Source organism: Bicyclus anynana, chromosome 4, assembly GCF_947172395.1.
Source record: "Bicyclus anynana chromosome 4, ilBicAnyn1.1, whole genome shotgun sequence".
NCBI classification, from domain to species: Eukaryota; Metazoa; Arthropoda; class Insecta; order Lepidoptera; family Nymphalidae; genus Bicyclus; species Bicyclus anynana.
In genome coordinates this window covers 7,977,662-8,000,832 of record NC_069086.1, presented here as the reverse complement: position 1 = coordinate 8,000,832, position 23,171 = coordinate 7,977,662, and the positions used below count along the sequence as shown (strand labels likewise).

Genomic DNA, 23,171 nt, shown 5'->3' with positions numbered 1-23,171 from the left:
GGTCCTGTGTTGAGTCATTGCAGCTTCGGATTATATGACCCTAAGTGCTAGTCCTGTATGGTGAGGAATACATTGTTCTTTCCTTTTTATTAATTCTCAGTAGACGGGAGTAATCACACTATCACACTAATAATTAATTTATAGGCGAAAGTTTGTGTGTAAGGGTGAAAGTGTGTAAGTATGTTTGTTCCTCTTTTACGCTGCGGCTACTGAAGCGATTTGGCTGAAATTTGAAATAAAAATAGATTTTACTCTGGATTAACGCATAGGCTACTTTTCATCCCGGAAAAAATTCATGGTTCCCGCGGGATTTGTGAAAAACTGAATTCCACGCGGACGAAGTCGCGGGCAACCGCTAGTATGTAATATGTGATGTTACATATCTTTTCGTCGTAGAAGACGTTAAGTAATCAGTTCCAGGCATTACGATTAACTAAATAGTAGCCGTTATAGAGTCAAACATCATCCGCACCAAAATGAAGAGGCGTGATGGGTCCGAACTCCAGAACCATTGTCCTATAAGCAGACAGGCTTGACCCAGTAGTAAGCTATTAAAGTATGGGCAGACAATGATGATGACTAAACAAATTCTTGGTACAGTCAAGGAAATAAATAATTAAATCGATCTAAGAGAATAAGCTGTAACTTCTAGTAAAATGACGAATCTCATCCTAGAATTAAAGATTAACAACATTATTAATTGTTTACAAGACTAGGTTTTACACAACACTTAGTATATACTTGAGGATAATTATTAATTAATATGGTCTTCTAGTAATATATTTTATGTTTATAGTGGTTAACTTTATTAAAATAAAATACATTCTGCTTTTAAGACTAAAATGACTAAGAAGTAGGCAAAGAGATAATGATTGATGTGATTCATCGTTAAATACAAACATTATTTTCATATTTTTTTTATTCAATGACATGACTATTAGAAAAATTACTAGATTTTTTTTTAACAAAGGCCTTTAAGCCAGACTCATTTATGTTAGGTGGGTTATATGTATACAGGGAGTATTTCCGATAACTTCAAGGTGTTGACGAGTCCACAACTGCATAACTAATGTTTTTTAACTACAATTTTTTCGTTTTCATACAAAGTAATTCGAATGTTTCCGATTATCTATGTAACACACGCCTTTATCTATCCTACTATATATATAGGATACTATATTTACGAGATTTCGGAACATCGTGCGTTAAGCTGCGCAATACAAGATTTTAGATGTCAGCGGTAACGTAGGGGGCGACGGCAGCACTACACACCGGGCGACTATCTATCTACCTATATCTTTATGTAGTACTTAATCTATCTATCCTTGCATTTACAAATACGTAAAGTTTGGCTACGTCATAATTATAAGGATGCGTTTAAGAAACACATGTTCCTTGAACATTTTTTATTAATTTTCGGTAAATTATAAGTATAATAAGAATAACCCCAGAGTTATGGAAAATACTCCCCCAGCACCCTGTAAGTTTGAACTGTATCCACATTTTCCATAAATAATTTAAATTCATATCTTATTTACCTACAAGGCAAATTATAATCTAATACTTTATTATACAACTAAAGGACTTCCGGGATATCAATCGAAATTTAGTTTCATACAAATCCCGTAATAATTATAAAATTTTCAATAACTGTGATATACTTTATCTCAATACCAAATTTAAACCAAATCCATTTAATAGTATTTCCGTGATAGAGAATGTACTATTATTTTTTATATATTTAGTTAGTTTACCTATAAATTCAGCAAGTAGTGCTTTGCTAATCCCTGCTGCTCCTCCAGACAGTTCGTTTAAGCCAAGTTTGTTACCCAGCTCACCCATGGTTCTGAAACAAAAAAATAATAATATTGTTTATTTTACGAGTTTAAATACATCTAGCAGTTGTCCTCGATTTCAACATGTTTTATGCGGAACTCTGAAAATGAATTTATAAGCTTTTAAAGAAATTTTTATTGGTCCACTTGTTTCGGAGCTTATTCGCTACAAGCAAAAAAACAAATCCCTCCTCTTTATATTGTTAGTGAAGATAGATGTAGGCATCCTAGCCACGTTTAGAGGTGGCACACTTTAGTTGCATGGCCGAGAAATAAATATAAAAATTGATAAAAGTATTGTGTCGCAATTAGAAGAAGTTTTTGAGCTTTTTAAGAAATGAAATGAATGAAATTGAAATGAAATTTTATTTATTTTCTCCACATTATGATATGTACAAGAATATAACTGTGTTAGGTTATAATTTGAATATGTGATAATGTGGGGACTGGTGCTCGCACTGGGTACAAAACCTGTGTTGCAAGACACCAGGCCAGTATCCCGGCGCCTAAGAGTACGACTATCTTTTTATACTCGCACAACTTCAACATACTACATACACATCTGAAATATTTTCCTGTAAAGTTAATTAACACTGTAAGTAACTAACTCTTTATTTCGATAGCTTTACGTTTCATGAAACCAATATTTCCTTATAGTAAACTAACGCTCGATTTCTTACAGTTGTGATACAAATATATTTTATAAACAACTATTTAGCAAGACATAAAAAAATGCGTTCCGACGTCTCCAGAATAATTAAAAAGCTTGCTTTTATTTTACGTGCCTTGACGTTTTTATTGCTTATCATCTACAAACAGCGATTTAAATCACACGAGACACACAGAATCCTTAAACTGCTTCAAAAATAACTGCGGCGTTAATGTAACTTTAGCGGTCAACTGTAAATAACCAGTTTAAAAACGTGCATTTTATGCGACATGACCAAAATTTTAAATAACTGTAAGTGTTATAAGAGTTGTTGTTGTCTGTAATACCTTCATTTCTCTATTTTTTTAGGTTGCTTTACTTCGTTGCTACTTTTCTTACCGCTTTAGATAAGCTATAAAAAAATTATCTGATAGCTGCTCTTCTACAACTAGCATCAGCAAGAAAATAATGTTTTTACTAAGTAAACGTTTTTAAGGGCTTATTCATTTGATAGAGTTCTTAAGCTGTTTATTTTTAAAAAGATCGAATAGTTTAATCATAGCATTTTTTCGATAGGCGACACTTTGCTACATAACTAGTTAAACAATAATAATAACTACGTTAATATTTGCATTATTAACAATTTTTTTAGGAGTGAAAAAAAAAATATAATCATAGGATGCTATTGACAATCGTCTCATCTTATTTTCAAGTTCTCTCTTAGACTATAATCCAACCATCTAACATGACGAAGCAGTCTTTCCTTAAATGCATCTACCCAAATTAAAAAGTGACTATTCTGTACGTGACACTTGAAAAGTGGTATAATACAATCTTAGATGGAATGCACTCTGGTTTGGAAAATGCCTATTCATCCTACGACTTTTATTAGTAGAAGGTTATCACTTATAAGTAGGAGGTACCTAGATACTTATTAGATACATATCATGAATAAATGCATTTCAGGTAAACTTTACTTTATTAACCGACTTCAAAAAGGAGGAGGTTCTCAATTCGGTCGGTATTTTTTTTTTTTTTTTTTTTTTTTTTTTTTATGTATGTACACCGATTACTCAAAGACGCCTGGACCGATTTCAAAAATTCTTTTTTTGTTTGGAACAGTATAGTCCCCATTTGGTCCCATTGCCATCATGTCCAGATCTGATGATGGAATCCTGGAGAAATTGAGAGGAACTTTTGAAAATTATATGGGTGTCTAGTGTGTTCGTATACTTTTCCATTTAGTACTTTTAAGCACTACAATTTCATGAAGGTTTAAAATCGATCTGATGATGAAGCCATAAAACAGACGAGGGAACTCCTCGGCGATGTACAGCAGTTACCTTGTGTTTGGGCTTGATTAATTTGTATTAATGAAAACTTTCCACATACGTAGGTTGTGACTGTCATTTAGGGGCTTGGTGATGAAGACCAAGGACAATTAAGGGAACTCCTTAACAGTTTACAGTAACTACCTTGTGTTTGGCCTTGATTAATTCGCATTGCTGAGAACTTTCGACCTAGATGAGTTGTGTCTGTTATTAGGGGTCTGATGATGAAGACCAAGGTCAATTAAGGGAACCCCTTAACGGTTTACGGTAGCTACCTTGTGCTTGGGCTTGATTAATTTGTATTGCTGATATGTAACGTGCTATATTTGTACCAAGATGGGTTTTGACTGTCATTAGGGGTCTGATGCATTCGTTTGAGATGAAATTGTACACTAAAAATGGAAAAATAATAAAAATTTTAATAAAAAAAATACAACCGACTTCAAAACCTAAAAACGTACCCACTAAACTAAAAAGTGAAAAATAACACCATAATATGTTCTACCTGCTGATCAGTATGAAGGCGGTGCTTAGCCGGTGTTGTCTTAATTTAAGCCATTTCTGACAGGACCACATGAAACAACACTGTCTGCAAAATCTAAATCTATAAGATATTCTCACATGGCTTGAATTAATACATCACCGGCTTAGCACCGCCTTCATACTGATCAGCAGGTAGAACATATTATGGTGTTATTTTTCACTTTTTAGTTTAGTGGGTACGTTTTTAGGTTTTGAAGTCGGTTGTATTTTTTTTATTAAAATTTTTTATTATGCCGACGTTAATTAGGTAGATAAGCTAGGTACAATACGTACATAAATACAAATTTAAATCAAGTGAATTAATGGTAGAAATTCTACCACTACTTTGGACATTTACTTCAAAACTGTTTAATTGCTGCAGTGTTGCTGAGGGTAGTCCTTAATTAACGCCATTTAATGACAGGTATTCAAATCTGGGCAACGATGCGGGTCGCTGGTTTGGTAAATCTGATAACATGGTTTCGCCTATTAACATTTTTTCACGGAACTACCGCTTTCACAATAATAGTCGACAGAAGGGCTGGATGTACCTATTGTATGGGAAAACGCTAATTTATTTAAGTACAGGCAGCCTAATGTTTAACAAAAATAAGTCAGTAATTTAATAATAAATTAGTAGTTGAAAGTAGTATGAGTTACCACAGAATTCAAGGTTCCTTGACTCACAGAATACGAATACTTAAAATAAATAAATAATTTACGAAAGTTTAATTTTATTTTCATTAACAAGTCACATGCATTGCATGCTGATAAGCACTATAATGTATGAGGATTAGGTTTTGTTATATTTCTATAAATAATAATTGTTTATTTGTGTACAACTAACGGATGCCCACAACTTCGTCCACGTCAAATTCAGTTTTCAATAAATCTCGCAAAAACCTTTCTTGGGACAAACAGTAAACTAATTTCCAGTGAAAGTACTATTAAAATCCCTGATCTGCTTGTCTTCCAGAACTGAAGAACAAATGCTTGTTTAACTATATCTAAATTAAAGATTTCCTTTTATTTCGATTATATGTATAGACAGTATATTTGGTTTAGGGTAGGTATCATATAGGTAGCTTTTATTCATACAAAATAAATAATTATGTAGGTAGTATAATGGTACAAACCTATTACCATTATGTAAATAGTACAACAAATATGGTTTATCTACAACCGACTGTATAATTATTTTGTGTAGGGAAATGAGCCAGCAATTTGAAGCGGATGTCAATTACACAAAATAGAAAGTAAAGCAAGGGAATAGTTGAAATATACCACTTAGTTCCCGCATCTGCATCCGCGTGACCCATCCGCCTATTTTAGTTTACTCAAAGCAAATATTCATTTAGCGTGATTCCGGATTTTATAATGGACTTGCGGACGCCCGCGACTCATCTGCGTGGAATTCAGTTTTTCACTAATCCCGCGGGAACCATGGACTTTTCGGGGATGAAAAGTAGCCTATGTGTTAATCCCGAGTAAAATCTATTTCCATTCCAAATTTCAGCCAAATCGCTTCAGTAGCTGCAGCGTAAAGGAGGAACAAACATACTACATACTTACACACTTTCACACTTAGACACAAACTTTTGCCTTTATAATATTAGTGTGACCAGCAGACGGCGCGCGGTTTCTCCCGCGTGGTTTTCATTCTCGTAGGAATACGGGGATAAAATATAGCCAATAGCACTCAGGAATAGTGTAGTTTCCTAACAGTGAAAGAATTTTTCAGACCGGTTCAGTAGTTTTTTTCTTTCCTCTTAATAGGTAATATTAGTATAGGCTAAGCGCCTGCGTAGCCAGACATAATCATTTTATAAATAACGGAGAGTCCGTAACTCCAGACCTTCGTCATTTTATAAAAGCTGAAAGTTTGTAAAGTTTAATTTTTTTATATTATTATCGGCATAATTACTATTTTACTTATACTTTACACTTAGAAGGTTGATGGTCTGGATCCTTAAATGCTACCTTCCAAAGCCACCACGGTCCAAATACCATAATTGGCTACTGTACTTACTTATAGTAGAAGCATGAGCTGACAAACTTTCAGCTTTAATAAAATGAAGAAGGTCTGGAATTTGTTACCGTACTTACCTACCATATAGGTAAATAAGTACGGTAACAAATTATGGAGACTGCGGTAGCTTTGGGAAGCAGGTTTCAACAAATCTGGTCATCATGGTCTCTAGCTAAGGCTCTGGCGATTGGAGACATGACTACTTATGATATCCATATAATGATAGAAATATTAATAAATTACGTTTTATACTTGGACATTTGAGGACTGACCATTGAAACTTGTTACCGTCCAAAGCACTCCACGATTCAAATTTCATAATTGGCTAAACTGTACTTCTTACCTATGGTTGCCATGGAGTATGGACTGACAAAGTTTCAGTCACCATAAAATTAACCAAGTTTAATTAAAAATCATTTGTCTGAAGTGGAGTGTAGAGCTTTTTGTTACATAGCTCGTACAGGAATTTCTAGTGCCGTGCTTATAATATTCAGACTGGAATACAGCATTATACCTTTATAGGCAGTATAATGGTATATCTAATACCATTATGTAAATACTCGTAGTACACCAAAAATGGTTTATCCACAACCGACTGTATAATTATTTTGTGAAGGGAAAATAATATTTTAAAAGCACGGTAATATTATAAGAATAGGTTATAAGAAAAGGTTTGCCTGTTTGCCTGTGTGTGTGTAGTTACAGGTACTTAAGACTTTACTACAATTCCTAAAGTTATTGGCATAAGGCAGGACTTTGTAGGACCTATTCCTGACATGCCCTGAAAAGTGCTGGATGCCCTATTATAGGTGATGGATTTCACTTACCTATACAGCTAACAGTGGAATTTATAGACCTCGAATTATCAAACGCATAGAGTTTAAATTCGACACTCTGCAGGTGAAAGATCCCTTGGGAGCACCCACACAACGTCTATGAATTCAACTGCAGGTAATTAATTGTAGGAGAATTCAGAAATTTCATATCAACGAAGTCGAGGTACAAATATAAACATCGATGTGCCTCAGTGCTCTGAATGTGAATGCAGGCGGGTATGTTGGCAGCGGTCCATATTTGACTGCATGCAGCGAGTGTATTCAGTAGGTATGCACATCGCAAGGCTTTCGTGGTTTACCCTGACCGGGCCTGGCCTGACCTACACCATTGACCATAAACGAACCTACAACACCTTTCCCGAGTGCTAATTATTATCAATGACCTTTCAGCATTTTTAAAAAGTTTTTTCCTCATGCATATTATTTGAAATGTGCATACATATGTACGATTTAATTCGGTTACATTTATAAAATTCCGGTTTCGTTAATTAGCCTTTGTCCTATCACTACAGGGTTTAACCGTTTTTATTAGAGACTTATGAAATGAAAATAATATTAATATGATGATTATGATAATAATTTCTGCTTTACCAAATTCCTCAAATATCAATGCAATGTTTAAGATATTTTTTTGGCAAATGTTATAAATGCACGACTCCTTTTCAAGGTTTTTGATTTGTTTTATAATATGAAAATTCATCAAAATCGATTTAGCTTCTTTGGCGTTTGCGGTACCTACAAAGTTTTTATACATTACATTAAATTTACAATGTAATGGATAAAAACTTTGTAGGTACTGCATCTAAGTTTACAGGTTTCATCGGAACCGCTTTAAAAAATAATTGGATGGAGTAGGTTAGGTACAATGTTAGACACTAAACTAAATAAAGAATGCTTATATAAATACATTTTAATGAGCACTCTAACTTACTCTATTCTAACTAACACTCTTTTTTACTGTTATTTTTCACTGAATTGATATTTACATAAAGCACAGGGGGTGTAGATAAGGGTCGACAAATAAGTGATTGCAGTCACTACGAGTACCTACGTAAATTATTTGTTTATTTATGTAAAATTTTCTAGTACCTATATTGATTAAGGTGCAATCAAATTAATGTCCTAATATAAGTTCCTAAGCCTTTTGTATTCTACTTCTTCTTATGTTTCTGTTTCGCTTATTTTTAATTATCGTGGTGTACCTACAAATAAATAGTAATAAATAAAATAAAAATAAAAAAAACATGACCAATATTCCCATTACCGTTCAACCAGTCGGGAAAGACTGTATAGGAGTAGTGAAGTACTGCCTTTCAACGTAACTTCATCCTCTCTGGCACTGCTAGTGTATAGTGTGGTAAGTTCGTTGACGACACTCCCATGATATGCAAGCGACGGGGGGAAAGATTGTGCGGGTGCGAAATCGTTCGTGAGTTTTTATTTATCGCTGCACGCCCCCCGCGGACCATCGACAGTGTTACGAACGAAGTTGCCAAGCCACAGCAATACATCAGCAGTGCCTCGCGGTTTCAATCGCGTAGATCCCGTTCTTACAGTATCAACATATAAAGTAGTCTGATTGTTGACAGAAGTGCAAACTAATTTCTCATCTATCTTTGTCTAAAATTTCTGAATCGTTCAGTTCGTGATGTAGGAGGCACGCATTGCTCTGTTCCGATCGGAAGGTAAAGTTACAGGCACGCCCTCGCCCATGTCTCAGGTTAATACGCCCAGGGCATTACCATGTGGGACATGTTTCTTGCACGCCCTGCAAAGTGTTGCTCTGTAGGTAATAGACAATTATTTTCCACTTAGCATCAACTATGCAATATGATTACGTAATGAATACACAGAAATAGTCATATTGCCACTATTTGCCTTTGATTTAGATGTAGTTAGACTTGTAAATGTTAATAACTTTGGACAACAATGGACGATACGTGCAGGCATTTCACGACAACGACTTGTGTGAAATATTGCGTATGAAATATTATAAAAAGGTTTTAACTTCTGCTTTTGAATGACTATACATAGGGAGGTTCAGAATTTGACCATATTTTGTGTGCGTATATTATGCAATATTTTGATGATTGCAAAGTGATTTTATTTAACTAATATTATAAATATGTAAGATTTGATTTTATGTTTGTTAAGCATAAGCTCCAAAACTACTCGACTTTAAAAATTCTTTCAGCAATGAAAAGCTATAGGCGTATATGCGAGTAACATAGGCTATATTTTATCCCCATGTTTCTACGGAAAAGGGAACTCTGCTAGTGAAACCAGTGAAACTGCGCAGCGATCGGTATTTATATCTTTATGGGTTATCTTGAAGTGAAACCACAATTTGATGAAAATTATTTATTTTCTGAAACTACTTGCATTGAATTTTTCAGTAACTTCGTCAAGACAATTACCGTTACTTCTGCCATAAAGGCTCTTTTGCACACACACACACACACGCATACTTGTCAGTTGTCACCTTAGACCATTAATAACTAATTATAACCATTATAATTATAATTATTAATGGTCTAAGGTTGTCACACAGTGCTGATTATTGATGATCAAGCAGATGCAGCAGCACAAAATGTCTGTATTGCATTAATACATGAAGGGTTGATTGAATTGATATGCCGGTGAAATTATAAGTTCCCTACTAATAATATAATTTAAGGTCAAAAAGCAAAATGATTCACGGCAAATCATTTAATAGTAAAGTAGTATGTAGGGGCAGCGCTAATGGATTATTCTTATAAAAAATTCAGAGCCTTTAGTAAAAAAGCATGTACCACCTGAAAAGTACCGAGTGAAAACTTGTTATTATAACGATGGTTTGACGTGTTAGTTGTGTCTATTTAGAGAGTGACCATCAATATGGAGAAAAAGAGGGACAAATCCTTATAGATCCTTTGGTTTGAAAATATGGTGACATTTTTTTGTCCTTTTAATTATTTTTCAAGTTATGATATTAGATACGTTTAATCTGAGCACAAGATAAGTAAGGATAAATTAACCAAAATTCACAAGGAAATCCTACTAAAAGCGATAGTTTATTTTGACATTTGTTACTCCTTCAAGCAAAAACTACTGATGGGATTTGGCTGAAATATCGAACGAAGATAGGTTATACTCTGGATTAACACAAACCGAATTTCACGCAGATGAAGTTATGGACATTCTATAGTATCTAAAATAAATAAACAATTTCAAAATCTGAATTAATTGATTTAAAAGTATTCTTAATTTTTTTTAATAAATTAATTGAAAATATTGATTTAAAAACTTAATAATTCAATGATCTATTTACCATTCTCAAAAATCATGGTGGCATTAAGTGATGATTATTTGTCATTAGACGAGTTCAAGGTAAGGGCAGCTGATAATGGTATTTAAATCAGGGTAAATAAACAAACCTATTAAATCTATAAAGACAGAAACATTACAACCTAATCATTAAAATGTACCCATGTATGTGTAAGCATAAACCAAAAAATGCCTCAATATTCCCACGGTAAAAGAGGCCTCATTACGGAGGGGTAATGGGTTGATCCCCGTCTGGACTAACGTAGCACCCACTCCTAATCCTATTTTTATATTAATCTTTTTGGACTAGTGGGAGGAGAACAGGAATTTTGGTGATAATTAAAAACATGGGCAATATTTATTAAATAAAAAAATGCTCACATTAACATGCAGCACTTTTTATGACAGTCGATAAGTGGAGTATCGGAAATGACATGTCAATCAAACATTAACTTTGAAGATAAAGATAAAACCATTCATGTAATAAAACCCAAGAGGCTTGCATTTTTAGTTACTTGGCAAGTTGCTGAGATTAGTTTTTGGAATCCCCTTGATATAAAGGAGAATCTTAGATCCAATATTGAACCTATCTATCCAGTAAATACCAATACAACAACGTACTAAAATCTTCTTGATATAAGAAAGGAGCATCTGAAATCTAACAATGTAAGTACACAATAAGCAAAAACTATCAACGCAATTCATTTAACATATTAAAGTTTGGATTTGGACGTTAAATAAAGTTACACACTTGTAAACAATACTTTCCTGCTGATATATGAGGCCATTGCTATAACAATATGAACAAAATTAAATTCACCTCACGGTTAAATGCGCATATAAAATACTCAAGGGATGTATTGAATGTAACACCCGTGATTACCAAATCGCTATTTACTAATGGAAACTTGATTGAAATTTTAATCAGTTGTCCTCTATAAGCCGATTGAAAACGAATAAACTGAATGGCACACTAATGATTTTAGTAAAGAATACCAGGAAAAAATTTAAAGCTTTTAAAATACTGGGAAGGCATAAAGTTTGAAAATCGAAGCCACTAGCTAAACTACTTTTCTAGAAAACAGGAATTATTACTTTGAATCTAGAAATTATTATTAGAGATATTTTCATTAAAGCGAGGATTGCGGCTAATTGTTTCTGGTGTCAGATCCGGTAGCTTAAGGTGTTGAGACAAGGTGGATGACATTTTAATTTATAAAAAAATAACAACAACTATAAATATTACAATGTAAGATACTAATATAGTTAAAACGTATAATATAATGAGAGTTAACTGTACGTAGTCCTGTAAAATATGATGAAGCATTCGATCTATAACAAAACCTGTCAACAGTAAGGTACATTTTAAATGCATCGAGCGTTATGGATATCCGGACTCTAATTTTACTAATGCGTTTTGAATAACATTGATTGGTTTTATATGGAAGTTATATTGCTTGGTAATGACGTAATTGTAGTTTTAAAAAAAAGTTCACGAACACCACGATAATACAGTTACTTCCGCAAAGTAAATACGAGTAGGTTTTTGGTAATAGCATTGAATGCATTCGTTTTTAATGAGAAAATTATTTTACACTAACAAACGCTCCGCGGTGTTACCTTTGTAGTTTTCTTTTTACCTTTGGAAAACAAAATAATGTAACTTTCTATTGGTAAAAGAATTTTCAAAATCGGTTCAATAGATCCAGATATATGAACAAAAGCATACGTACAATATATTCCAAAATTTTTAGCTATTTGCAAAACGACGGTGTGTCAAAATAATAGTGAGAAAAATTAAATAAATTTGCGTTTGTCCACTGTTTAAATTTTGTGGAAATTTGCGTCGGTATCATAAATGCTATAGTAATATCATGTTTGCACAATGTTGGACGTCAGCGATTAATGCACGCAAAGATAGTAATTTAGTTATATTGTATGGCATCTGCGTGTGTTAAGATAATGTCTGATGTAACGTTAGTGATGGAAAATAGACTATTGTCTTCGCTTAGTTCGATTCTTACAGCATTAGCATTAAGCAATGCTATTTCCACACGCGATGGATTCAGATAAGGACATTTTTAAACATATGTATATTCAGAGGAAGTAATAAATATCTAGACATCCCTTTATACTTTATACTTCAGTATGCTTACCAGGTTTGCTTAGGCTTACTTAATTTAAAGCTTATACAACGACTGCATTGCATTTGTTAGCAAGTCTGTTACACGCACCATGTTAGGATTACTTATATTTCTATTTAATAATTTATATCCAATGAAGCGTCAGCTTTAGCGTTTTCTATGTTCAGTACCTATTTATTATAAGCAACTCTCGGTCTTCGTTTTTAAAAATTACAATAAGATCACTTATATTGATAAGGTCGCCTTGTACCTTATCAATCTTCCATCTTTTTTTCATTTAATAGTCTTAACCTTATTTTACCTAAAAACTCAGCTGATCAGCTGGTGAGTAAGAGATTTCGACCTTTTCTATCGCTATTTTGCAATGATATTATATTGTACCTACGTCGTTGTTATTTTGATTGTGAGCGTAATTATTAGCTGGTATTTAAGTAAATCAATCATTTTTCGATCTCTATTTTAATTGTGATCATGATCTCTTTGGACAAATAACTAGCTCCTCACTCGTGCGTCCGTTTGTCGCAGTCCATTTTTTTGATGTAAGGATCCTGTCCCATCACTATAATGATGGCAGTGGCATCAAACGCGGGTTACGACCGCATTAGCGTGCATTTACGATCTGTGTACTGTTTGTGAGCTGCAGCGAGCCTTGGGCCGGTCGTAACCGTAACGTGGAAATATTTAGCTGTCGTGCCAACTCTATCGTTTACTATAACGTCATGTTTATTATAACCTATAGGGATAATAGCAAGTACTTGTGCTCGCGTTTTTGTACAGAAACAAAGTCAAGTCTGAATATCTATTTCTTTATTTGGCAAGAACTTATGTTCATTTGAATAATTGTGATACATTTGTTATTGTTTTTTATCGATTACTTTTATCAATTTAGGGGTACGCAATAGCGCCAGCGTATTGGGTTGGGTGGGACAATTAGATGGCGTGTATTTCTAATAAATATTTTATTTTTTAAATTTCAAATTAATATTATATTATATTATATTTTGTAAATTCTTCGTTTTAATTTAATTATATATTATGTATTAGATAATATTTTTTGTTGTTTACAGTATGGACCATGCAGATTGCAGATTTAGGCATTTAATATCACTGCTTCACAACATCACATCACATCGGCATGAAACTTTTTAGCCATGCTTTTATTCTTACACGCGTGACTTTAGTTTAAATTGCGGTTACAATATTAAATGTACGTAAGTAACTATTAAAAAATATGAAGTATTTTTCAAATGGATAGACTATTTTTAATATAAAAAAAATTAAAGACATCAACGATACGTAAACATAAGGAAAATATAACCATTGCACATTTTTTGTTTAAATAAGGTGCTATACTGTAATGATTTTGCAATCGTTTCTTATAATCCGTACTTGCAAATAAGGCCATCACGCTCATTATAGTCTGACGAAGGTTGATGTGGAAAATTTATATCTTCATAATGTCCCTAAGGGCTGATTTCATTCATTCATCATTGCTATCCTTTGGAGAATTGCGTAGACTTGCCTTATTAGTAAATACGGTTAGAGAATTAACAACCATTTTATGATACTGCTTAATTAGTCCAGTGGTTAGCTATGTGGTTTCGAATCACGGGGTTCTGGGTTCAAATCCTGGGTCAATATATGAGATGCTGAGTTCTTATTTACTTTTCATTTAAATATCTCGTTTTGGTTAGTCGGCAGTATCAAACCCACGTGCCTCGAAGAGAACTTAGTGTCGATTCCTGTCATAATCATTTGAGTAACTTTTTATGGTATTATATTTATACCCAAGTATCCTTGACCAATCCAAGACTTGGGTACAAAGATTTAATATTTATACCCAAGGTCTCTGGGTTCGTCCAAGAACCAAAGTTCAGTTCTTTGGTATTATTAATTTCATTACAACTTTCGGACCAATTTGACCGGTTTACGAACTCACCGATATTACTGTGATATTTCTGATCCTACTCTGAGTTTACAATAAGTTTCAGAACATTCGGTAGAGGTATATTTTTTTAAATATTGGTTTATCAGTACTAAGATAGAGTTCGCCTGGGTAAGTTTCTAGGGCCTATCTATTTGACCAGACCAGGTTGTAGCTCGGCTAGCTGAGTACGCGCACGAAGTCGCGGGCCAACGCAAGTTGTAAAATAAATCTTTATCAAAGTAATCCGCACATATTTGTGTAACGGCAAACGATGCCGTGACGCCACCGCGCACAACTTCAAAGAGATTATAAATTTAACTTTTCCCCAAACAATTTTCTTTGAGATAACAGTTCTTATCGTGATAAGAAAAGTTATTGATAATATAAATTACAGTGTGCGTCTAACTAAATTGGATGGCTCGCTCGATAGACCATAAGAAAATGGAATAGCTGGTGATTTTGATAATCTGTTTCATCATCATCAACTATTTAAGTACTTGTAATTTACCGGTGAGTTGTAGGTATAACGTTATTATTGGTCATAAAATTTAATATATACCTACAATACTAGTCAAATAATATTGATTGTATAGAATTTCATGGATTAATAATTATTTACGGAAAGTAGATACTTATTATAAGGGTAATATTATTATAGATAAACTTACATGCATACCAGAAAATTTTCTTAATTCTCTGCGTGTGTGAAGTCTGCTGATCCACATTTAGCCAGAGTATTGGCCTAATTCCTCTCATTCTGAGAAGAAACTCGAGCTCAGCAGTGAGCCGAATATGGGTTGACAATGATGATACTTATCGGTTGAAGGATATAGAATACAATCCGTTATTACATTAATAAGCCGACAAATAGGTAAAGCCGACAAACATGTAGTAAAATCACGTCACGTTTCCAGCTTAGTCGTTGGTATTATAATTACCCTACACCTATATTTGCATGGAGGCATGGCAAAGCCTCTAGAAACATTTTCCATTTATAATAAATAATTATCGCGTGCCGTTGTCGCCTGTCATTGTACGTTATTTTCCAGAAATATTGTGAAGGCTTTCGCATTTTTTGTTCTTTTTAAGGAAATAGCCAAGTTTTTATCTACTATTGACTTAATTATCAAATGGATACTAAGATAAACTATTCCGCTCTGGATCGCATGGCGGGTTTCAGCTCCATTTCTCCTCATCCTCTTCCTCCCATCCTCATCTCCTCTCCGTATAGTAAAGGAGATAGACGATAGTTCTGTAGTGTGCCGTTAAAATATGCTGATAATGATGAAGATGAAAATGATAAATAATTTAACAAGTAACATAACTTTATTAAAGTCGAAACCTTAAATCCGACAGATCTAAATTTTCGCCATATTGCTCCACATTAAATAGAAAATCGTGATAGCCCAGTGGATATGACCTCTGCCTCCGATTCTGGTGGGTGTGGGTTCGAATCCGGTCCGGGGCATGCACCTCAAACTTTTCAGCTGTGTGCTTTTTAAGAAATTAAATATCACGTGTTTCGAATGGTGATGGAAAATATCGTGAGAAAACCTGCATATCAGAGAATTTTCTAATTCTCCGCATGTGTGAAGTCTGCCAATCCGCATTGGGTCAGCAAGGTGGACTATTGGCCTAACCCCTTTCATTCTGAGAGGACACTCGAGCTCAGCAGTGAGCCGAATATGGGTTGACAACGAACGAAGTAACAATTACAATTGACTCAACTCAACTCAATGTTCTACTTACCCAAATGAGTAAAACCGATTATGATTGTATAATTATCTCCTTCTGTAAATTATAATACAATAACACATGCAACGCATTAGTAATTATGGTGTGTGTTCGTGGTAGACAATTACATGTCTACTATTGTAAGGTAATTGATTGAATTGTAATTAGACCTACCAACTACTTAAAGAGTCCTCCAATGTTTCACTACAAGTTCCCTCATAAAATTTACCTATAGATTAGGCCGGGTACTTTGGGTTGGCGAGTTATTTTTGTTACAGGTGCCATGCCCTTCCCGCTTCCGCTTTTCCTACCATCTACAACATGGGTATCAAGTCATGAGTGAATAGGCATCTTCCAGGCAAGCATGATTGCAGCCAAACGCTCGCCTATGTAATGTAAAAAAAAGGACAGGTAGGTGTGTATCTCCTATTCGCATCAGAGATATATTATTTCTGCACATAACGTAATATAGAAAACTGCCAAACGCTTTGTTTATTCGATAGGTTATTTAGGTATAACAACACATCATGGCTTTAATTTTCATCTACATTTGTTGGATTTTTTTTATGACAAAGATGCTCATAACAAGCGAATTCACCTTCACACAACGCAGGTAAATGAAATTATCGTAAATGATGAATACTTAATAAAAAGCGAATGCTAAGTTTCTTGCTCTCTTCTCAACAAATAGGTAATACGAGTACCTTCTAAACCGGAAGTAGAGTTGTGTATGTGTATTAACATAGCTGGGCATTAACTCGTTAATCGTTAATTAACGAAGTTAACATTTTGCTTAACGGATTAACTTTTAAGTTAACTTTAAAAAATGTTAACGGACCCGTTAACTTCCGTTAATTTGCTGAAGCCCGTTAATCGTTAATCCAATGCCTCCTATTTACCGCACGATGCGTTTAACAGGTTTAGACAAGTAAGAAGTAATGATTTTTTTTTTTCAAAGAAATTACTATATTTATGTTAAAATTATAGATAAAATCAACTAAAATCAATTTATGGCAGTTTTCCCCAATGCTCACCCTTATTTTTCCAATGGGGATCTCACACAATGATATAAAAATGCAATATTAACCAGTCATATTAACGGATTAACGATTAACGTTAACTTGCGTTAATTCTTCCGGAATGTAACGCTTTAACGTTTAACGAAGCTAACTTTTTTTGTAGCGGATTAGCGATTAACGAAGTTAACTATTTGATTAACGGTGCCCAGCTATGTGTATTAACAAAGAAAAACTTGACCTTGGAAAAGTGGTTGAAAAATGTTCAAGTAAAATAAAATTGAAATTGAATTTAAAATTTCAATGCATTTGCAAATATCTGAAAAGTAAATCATAGGGTGGGCTATATTCTAGGGTACGCAGAGATACAATACAAACATTGCAAGTCATAGCAAAATAGTGCGAGATCGCAACAGGATCACAAGTGTCAGCCATTTAGCAATTCGCTGTAATTTGCAAGTCTATTCGGGACAGTATGTAAGTGATGGACACAAATGGCAATGAGGTAATAGACGGCTTCCCTCGGAGAAGGTGCGCCCGACGAGTCGCGTCAACAAGTAGAATATTTCATTTCTAAAGTTCTCTTCGATTCCACGAAGATACTCGTAATAAATAGGAGTGGCCTTAATAGCTACTTCGACACACCTAGTTTTATAGACTTTTAATTAATTTGTAACGTAGGAATACTAATGGCATATCATCATCGTTAGTCCATTTTTAGTAGAGGGGATATAGAGCCTAGACCAAACACGCTACTCCGATGCTGGTTGGAGGACTAGGATTTGCTACAATAGAAAATGACCGTGATTGACGACCAGTCGACCAGCTACATAGGGTTTTAACTAGGGTAGGCATTTTACGCAAATAGAACAAAAAGTTCACGCCAATGTCCGAGGCACGATGGTAATACCCCATATCCCATAATATACTTAATACCGAGAGTTTCTTGGAGAAAGAGAACAATATTTCACAGCCTGACCAATGCTACATATACTTAACCACTGCACTAACGAGGCAGTTACATTATCCTTTAGCTGTAATCTAATAAACAATTAATATTAGGATAAGTTAGCTTAAGTATTCTTTCTCAATAATAATAAAAAAAAACAACAAAAACAAAAATCAAATAACAATATCAGGAATTTTTTGTAGTTTTTTTAAAGTATATCTAATATGTTAAGATTAGTTCAGCTATTTTATAAATGATTGTTTTACAAAAAATATTGTCAAACGATCAAAAAAATATTGTCAAACGGTTTGACAAAAATATTGTCAAACTATAAAAAATAAGACCGCCTTTGGCACATATTGTATACTACATTTTCTACTATTTTCTTTGTTATTGTTTGTTTTTTGTGCAATAAAGTAGTATAGGTATAAATAAATAAAAAAATTTCTGCATTGTTAAGTTGTTTTTTTTCGAATTTTATCGTTCATCTAGTTATGAATTCTTTTATAACTCAGTATAAATAAATACTGCTCATATCTACGACTTCCTTTATACGATTATTTCTTTATGAAATAGGTAGGTACGCCTTGTTTAGTCAAAGACTTCAATTTTCCCAGACCAAGGTTAGCAGTTAGCACCCTACATGAAATCTAATGAAATAACGATATGCAAAAATATGTAAGCTAAGTATTACGTTGTATAATTACATAAACATTAACGTATTTCATAACGTACGGACATTTCTTTACGGCTGACCAGTTTCACGGCTCATTATAATACTGCTAATTTTAAATAGTGAATAATTGGTTTTTCTTTAGATGTACGGGCATTTTCCTCCCGTAAAAGAAGGCCCGGGGGGGTCAGTTGAGGGATTCGCCTCCATGCCTGGGTACGACGCAGGGGAACTTTCTTCCCCGGTAAACTCTTTCAACCCCTTTCGGGGTTTGAAGGGTTGAGGTCCTGCGCTGGGGCGGTGTAAGATAGCGACTACATCGCAGTCCGGTCAGGGACCAGTTTCACGGCTCATTATAATACCGCCAATTTTAAATAGTGAATGATTGTTTTTTTCATTATTCTTCGCAAATAACCAATGAATAGTCATGCAGGAACCGACCTCGAATTCTCTACGTTACGTTTCAATACGCAACCTCACCGTTAACTTAATATTCAACTGCGAAGTTTTTGTCGGATCTGGGTAAAGTGTCGCTTGAAGTCATCGTTTTTTGTGGCGGATAGCAATGTACAGGCCCGAATCCAGGGGGGGGGGGGGGGCATTTGTCCAGATCGGCATTGATATGTGAATTGATATTGAATTGAAATGTGTACTCAATTTCACCTTAATTGGTCCAGTAGATTCGGAGAAAATTGACTGTGACAGACAGACATTCGGATGTGCGCGATTTTATAAGGATTCCGTTTTTGTACGTAACGTATACATTACGTACATACGTTCTCTCTAAAAATAGTAATCTTGATGTACGGAAAGGTGAGCGGTGAAATTGCTGGATCGGACCCTGGCAATGTAAAACAATATTCACTATACAGAATGAATTTCCGCAAAGTAACACCTGTTTCTTTCCAATACCGGCAGCTTTGCCAAAATGATCAATATCATCATTGCTTTATTAAGGTTCGTCTCCGTTGTACCGGGAACTGGTACGCGGTGATACGACTGTCAAACCTTCATCCGACACGCACATCCTACATCTGAGAAATGTTAGACTTGTCGTTAACAAAACTTTTTTATTGCCAGTAATTAAGTAGACACAGTAGATGTTCATGAGGCTCGAAACACTGAAGCTTTTGACCTTTTAATGTAACGTTAATATAATAAAATGTAGTCGGCATGCTAGGCATATGAAAAGTTTTCATTTAATTTCAATACTAGCGGACCCGGTCAAGCTTCGCTTTGACTTATGCGCACTTCTTCCCTACACTACCCTTCTATTTATTCGACAAGTTTTCATTGTTTTTAAGATGTAATCTGCTATTCTTGGCGGAGACAAATCCAACGAATCAAAAACCATGAAAATCGATCCAGTAGATCACGAGATATAAGATAATGTATATATATATATATTTGCAATTTTGGCTTGCAGAAGACAAAAAATGCGTTTCTATCAGAATTTTATTCCGCATCGGAAGGACTAGGTTGGTAACTATCGATTATATTTTTCCTTTCATTCGAAGGTATATCTGTTTTTGTTTGATTAATTGGGCACTTAGTAGGAATGCAAGGACAAAAAAATATATAATTTTTTTGATATTACAATTGATATTTTGTTCTTTTTTGAGAAGGCAATTATAATAAGACTACTGAAATATATTTAAGTAACAAAACTATCATGAAACTTGTAACAAATTTAATCATTTTAGTAAAATGGTTAGGTCGTTCGTCATGCATCATTTGTGTCCTCTACTTCGGTGAAGGTCAGGTCTTGATATAGGTATTACTTTCAAAAAAAGCTACTACCTAATATTGGTTCAATGGTCCAAGATCACATCAAATGTCATCATTATTATGTATACTATTATTATAAAGCTGAAGAGTTTGTTTTTTTGTTTGCTTGAACGCGCTAATCGAACTACTGGTGCAATTTGAAAAATTCTTTCAGTGTTAGATAGCCCAATTATCGAGGAAGGCTATATTCTATATATTATTCCCATATTCTTACGGGAATGGGGACCACGTGGGTGAAACCGCGCGGCGTCAGCTAGTAGTAAAATATGATAATAAAATATTACCTTTTTATCCTATCTGTTTATTTTTTATTTGATCCTACCTACCAAGTTTGCTGATATTTCACGTGATGGTAAAAATATTGTACTGTTTCTCAAAAAAGTATTTTAGTTATAGGCTTTGGAAGTGATTCCCCGTTGAAAATCGAACCTCGGACCACTCACATATGACCACTCGAATCGTAATTTAATAATGTGTATTTGCGTGTTTATAACAATAAAAATGATATAATAACTGATTACTAAATAAGTATTATGATACTCCGGTGGGAGTTAGGACTGTAAGCGAAACAATGGTCCACCAAGCGCCGAACGATGCTCGGGGGGAAAAAACCAAGGCACTGTGTAATTATCTCCATTTTTTGGTCGTAATTGTGGACCGAGCGGGTATTAGTCTGACGTGAAACATAATTGTCTACCGAGAATTGAGAAGGTACCTACAGATAGGGTTACGCGCGGGTCCGCATGACGAGGTGATTTGATGTAGAAAAAAACCTTTTACATCTCCTGCTCTAATAATAGAGGTTGGAAAGAGAAGGGCAATTGTACCTTTAATGGTTTTTTTTTGGTAAACGCGTTGCCGAATTGTGTTGTAGGCGTCAAGTAAATGGAGAACTGACTTTGTAAAGTCAGTTGATGCAAGAAACTTCATGTAGGACCTTTTTTATTCTTATGATACTTATGTTAAACATATGAATGTTTTCTAGATATCAAATAATTGAATTGATAGCAATTTTTCTTAGAAATAAGGTGCAATTTTATTCATATCTTAGGTACTGAAAGTGATACTTTTTGCGTAGGATTAAGTTGGAAAAAGAGCTTAAAACCACTATGGACAAAGATTTTATAGTACATAGTCGTTGACTACGGGTTGGTATAAACTCTTTCACTCTGCTAAGACGGGTTATGAAGAAATGAGCATAATAATATCATTTGGGCTGATTATAATAAACACGTAATTGTGTACTCGTTGTGTGATTACCATTTCTCTTTTATTGTGACACCTATTATAATACACTTCAATTACAGTCCTATCTAGTGGGCGCGTAAAAAATGAACCATTATTATGTAATTGGTTCAAGAGCGTAGCAACCTGGTATGTAGTAGATACATGCTGATGCTGGCTTTGTTTTGAAACCTACAGTAGGTATTCATACATATTACGTAACAGGAAAAAAGCTATTTAAAATTTGGGAGAATATAACATTGGACTATCAAAAATATGTAGTTTTACTTATATTTGTTTAGGATTCCACTATCAAATAAGGCATCTCAAATATTTGTTTTATTGCATGACTATAGTTACTGCTTGATTGTAATAACTTGATGCAAAAGTGACGAAGCTCATAGACGTTAAAAGGTAAATGCCCCTTCGAATGTGGATTTAACCCTACATTAATTCATTAATAGTATAAAACTGTAAGAAGAGGTAGTCCGGATAACCCTGACCTTGTTATTTCTGAACCGAACCTTACAGGTACTTAGATAGTATTCAGCCTTTGGATCTGTAGTTTTTATCTCTTTATGTGTATCTAATAAAGACAAATAATTGCACTAAGCGGGTTATCATGACATATTTGAGTGTTTGTCTGTGGCACACAGATAACATTCTTTTCAACATTATACCAGTAGTCACACGCATCGTTGGATTTGCTTCATTACTGTAGATAGATTTATGTATTTTACCCATTTTACTTTCAGTCATATACCTACTGTTTGTTATGCTGCTATCTTTAATATGACGTGATAACAGCAAAAGTGATGAATTTAACGATATTTTTTTTAATGCAATATAGGCTTACTCTTGACTACAATTAAGCATGACAAAAAGCATTAATGCGGTCTAAGTTGGAGCCCGCTTATCTAGAAGATGCCTATTTACTATTGCTTTGAAGGTGTTTTATAAGTGTCAGGAAACACAAACGCCGGAAGGGCATTCCAAATTTTTGCTGTGCAAATTAGAAATGTGGATGCAAATCGTTTTGCACGAGTTCCCTGGACATCCACAAAGTAAGGATCCACAAAGTAAGGTGGCGTGTCCTGTGGTAGAAAGGAGACGGAAGAACTACATGGTAAAGTTCCTGAGCACACTCATCTAAGTATATGCAGTAAAAAACCGACAGACAAGTTTAATTACAGTGTAAAAACTTCACC

At 34.3% G+C, this 23,171-nt stretch overlaps 1 protein-coding gene across 2 annotated transcripts in view; it reads right to left on the bottom strand.

The window, feature by feature from the left end:
* Positions 1-23,171, bottom strand: part of LOC112045659 (aquaporin AQPAe.a) — a 59,861-nt gene that overhangs the window by 20,011 nt on the left and 16,679 nt on the right. Inside the window, exons 1-2 of one of the 2 annotated variants that reach the window (XM_052891605.1) lie at positions 2,621-2,641; positions 1,755-1,846 (exon numbers count right to left, since the gene is read on the bottom strand). In XM_052891605.1, coding sequence (XP_052747565.1) covers positions 1,755-1,842 — 88 coding nt within the window. In that variant the 5' untranslated portion in view covers positions 1,843-1,846; positions 2,621-2,641. Of the gene's footprint in view, positions 1-1,754; positions 1,847-2,620; positions 2,642-23,171 lie in introns of those variants that run through there. The other variant, XM_052891604.1, reaches the window with a different exon arrangement.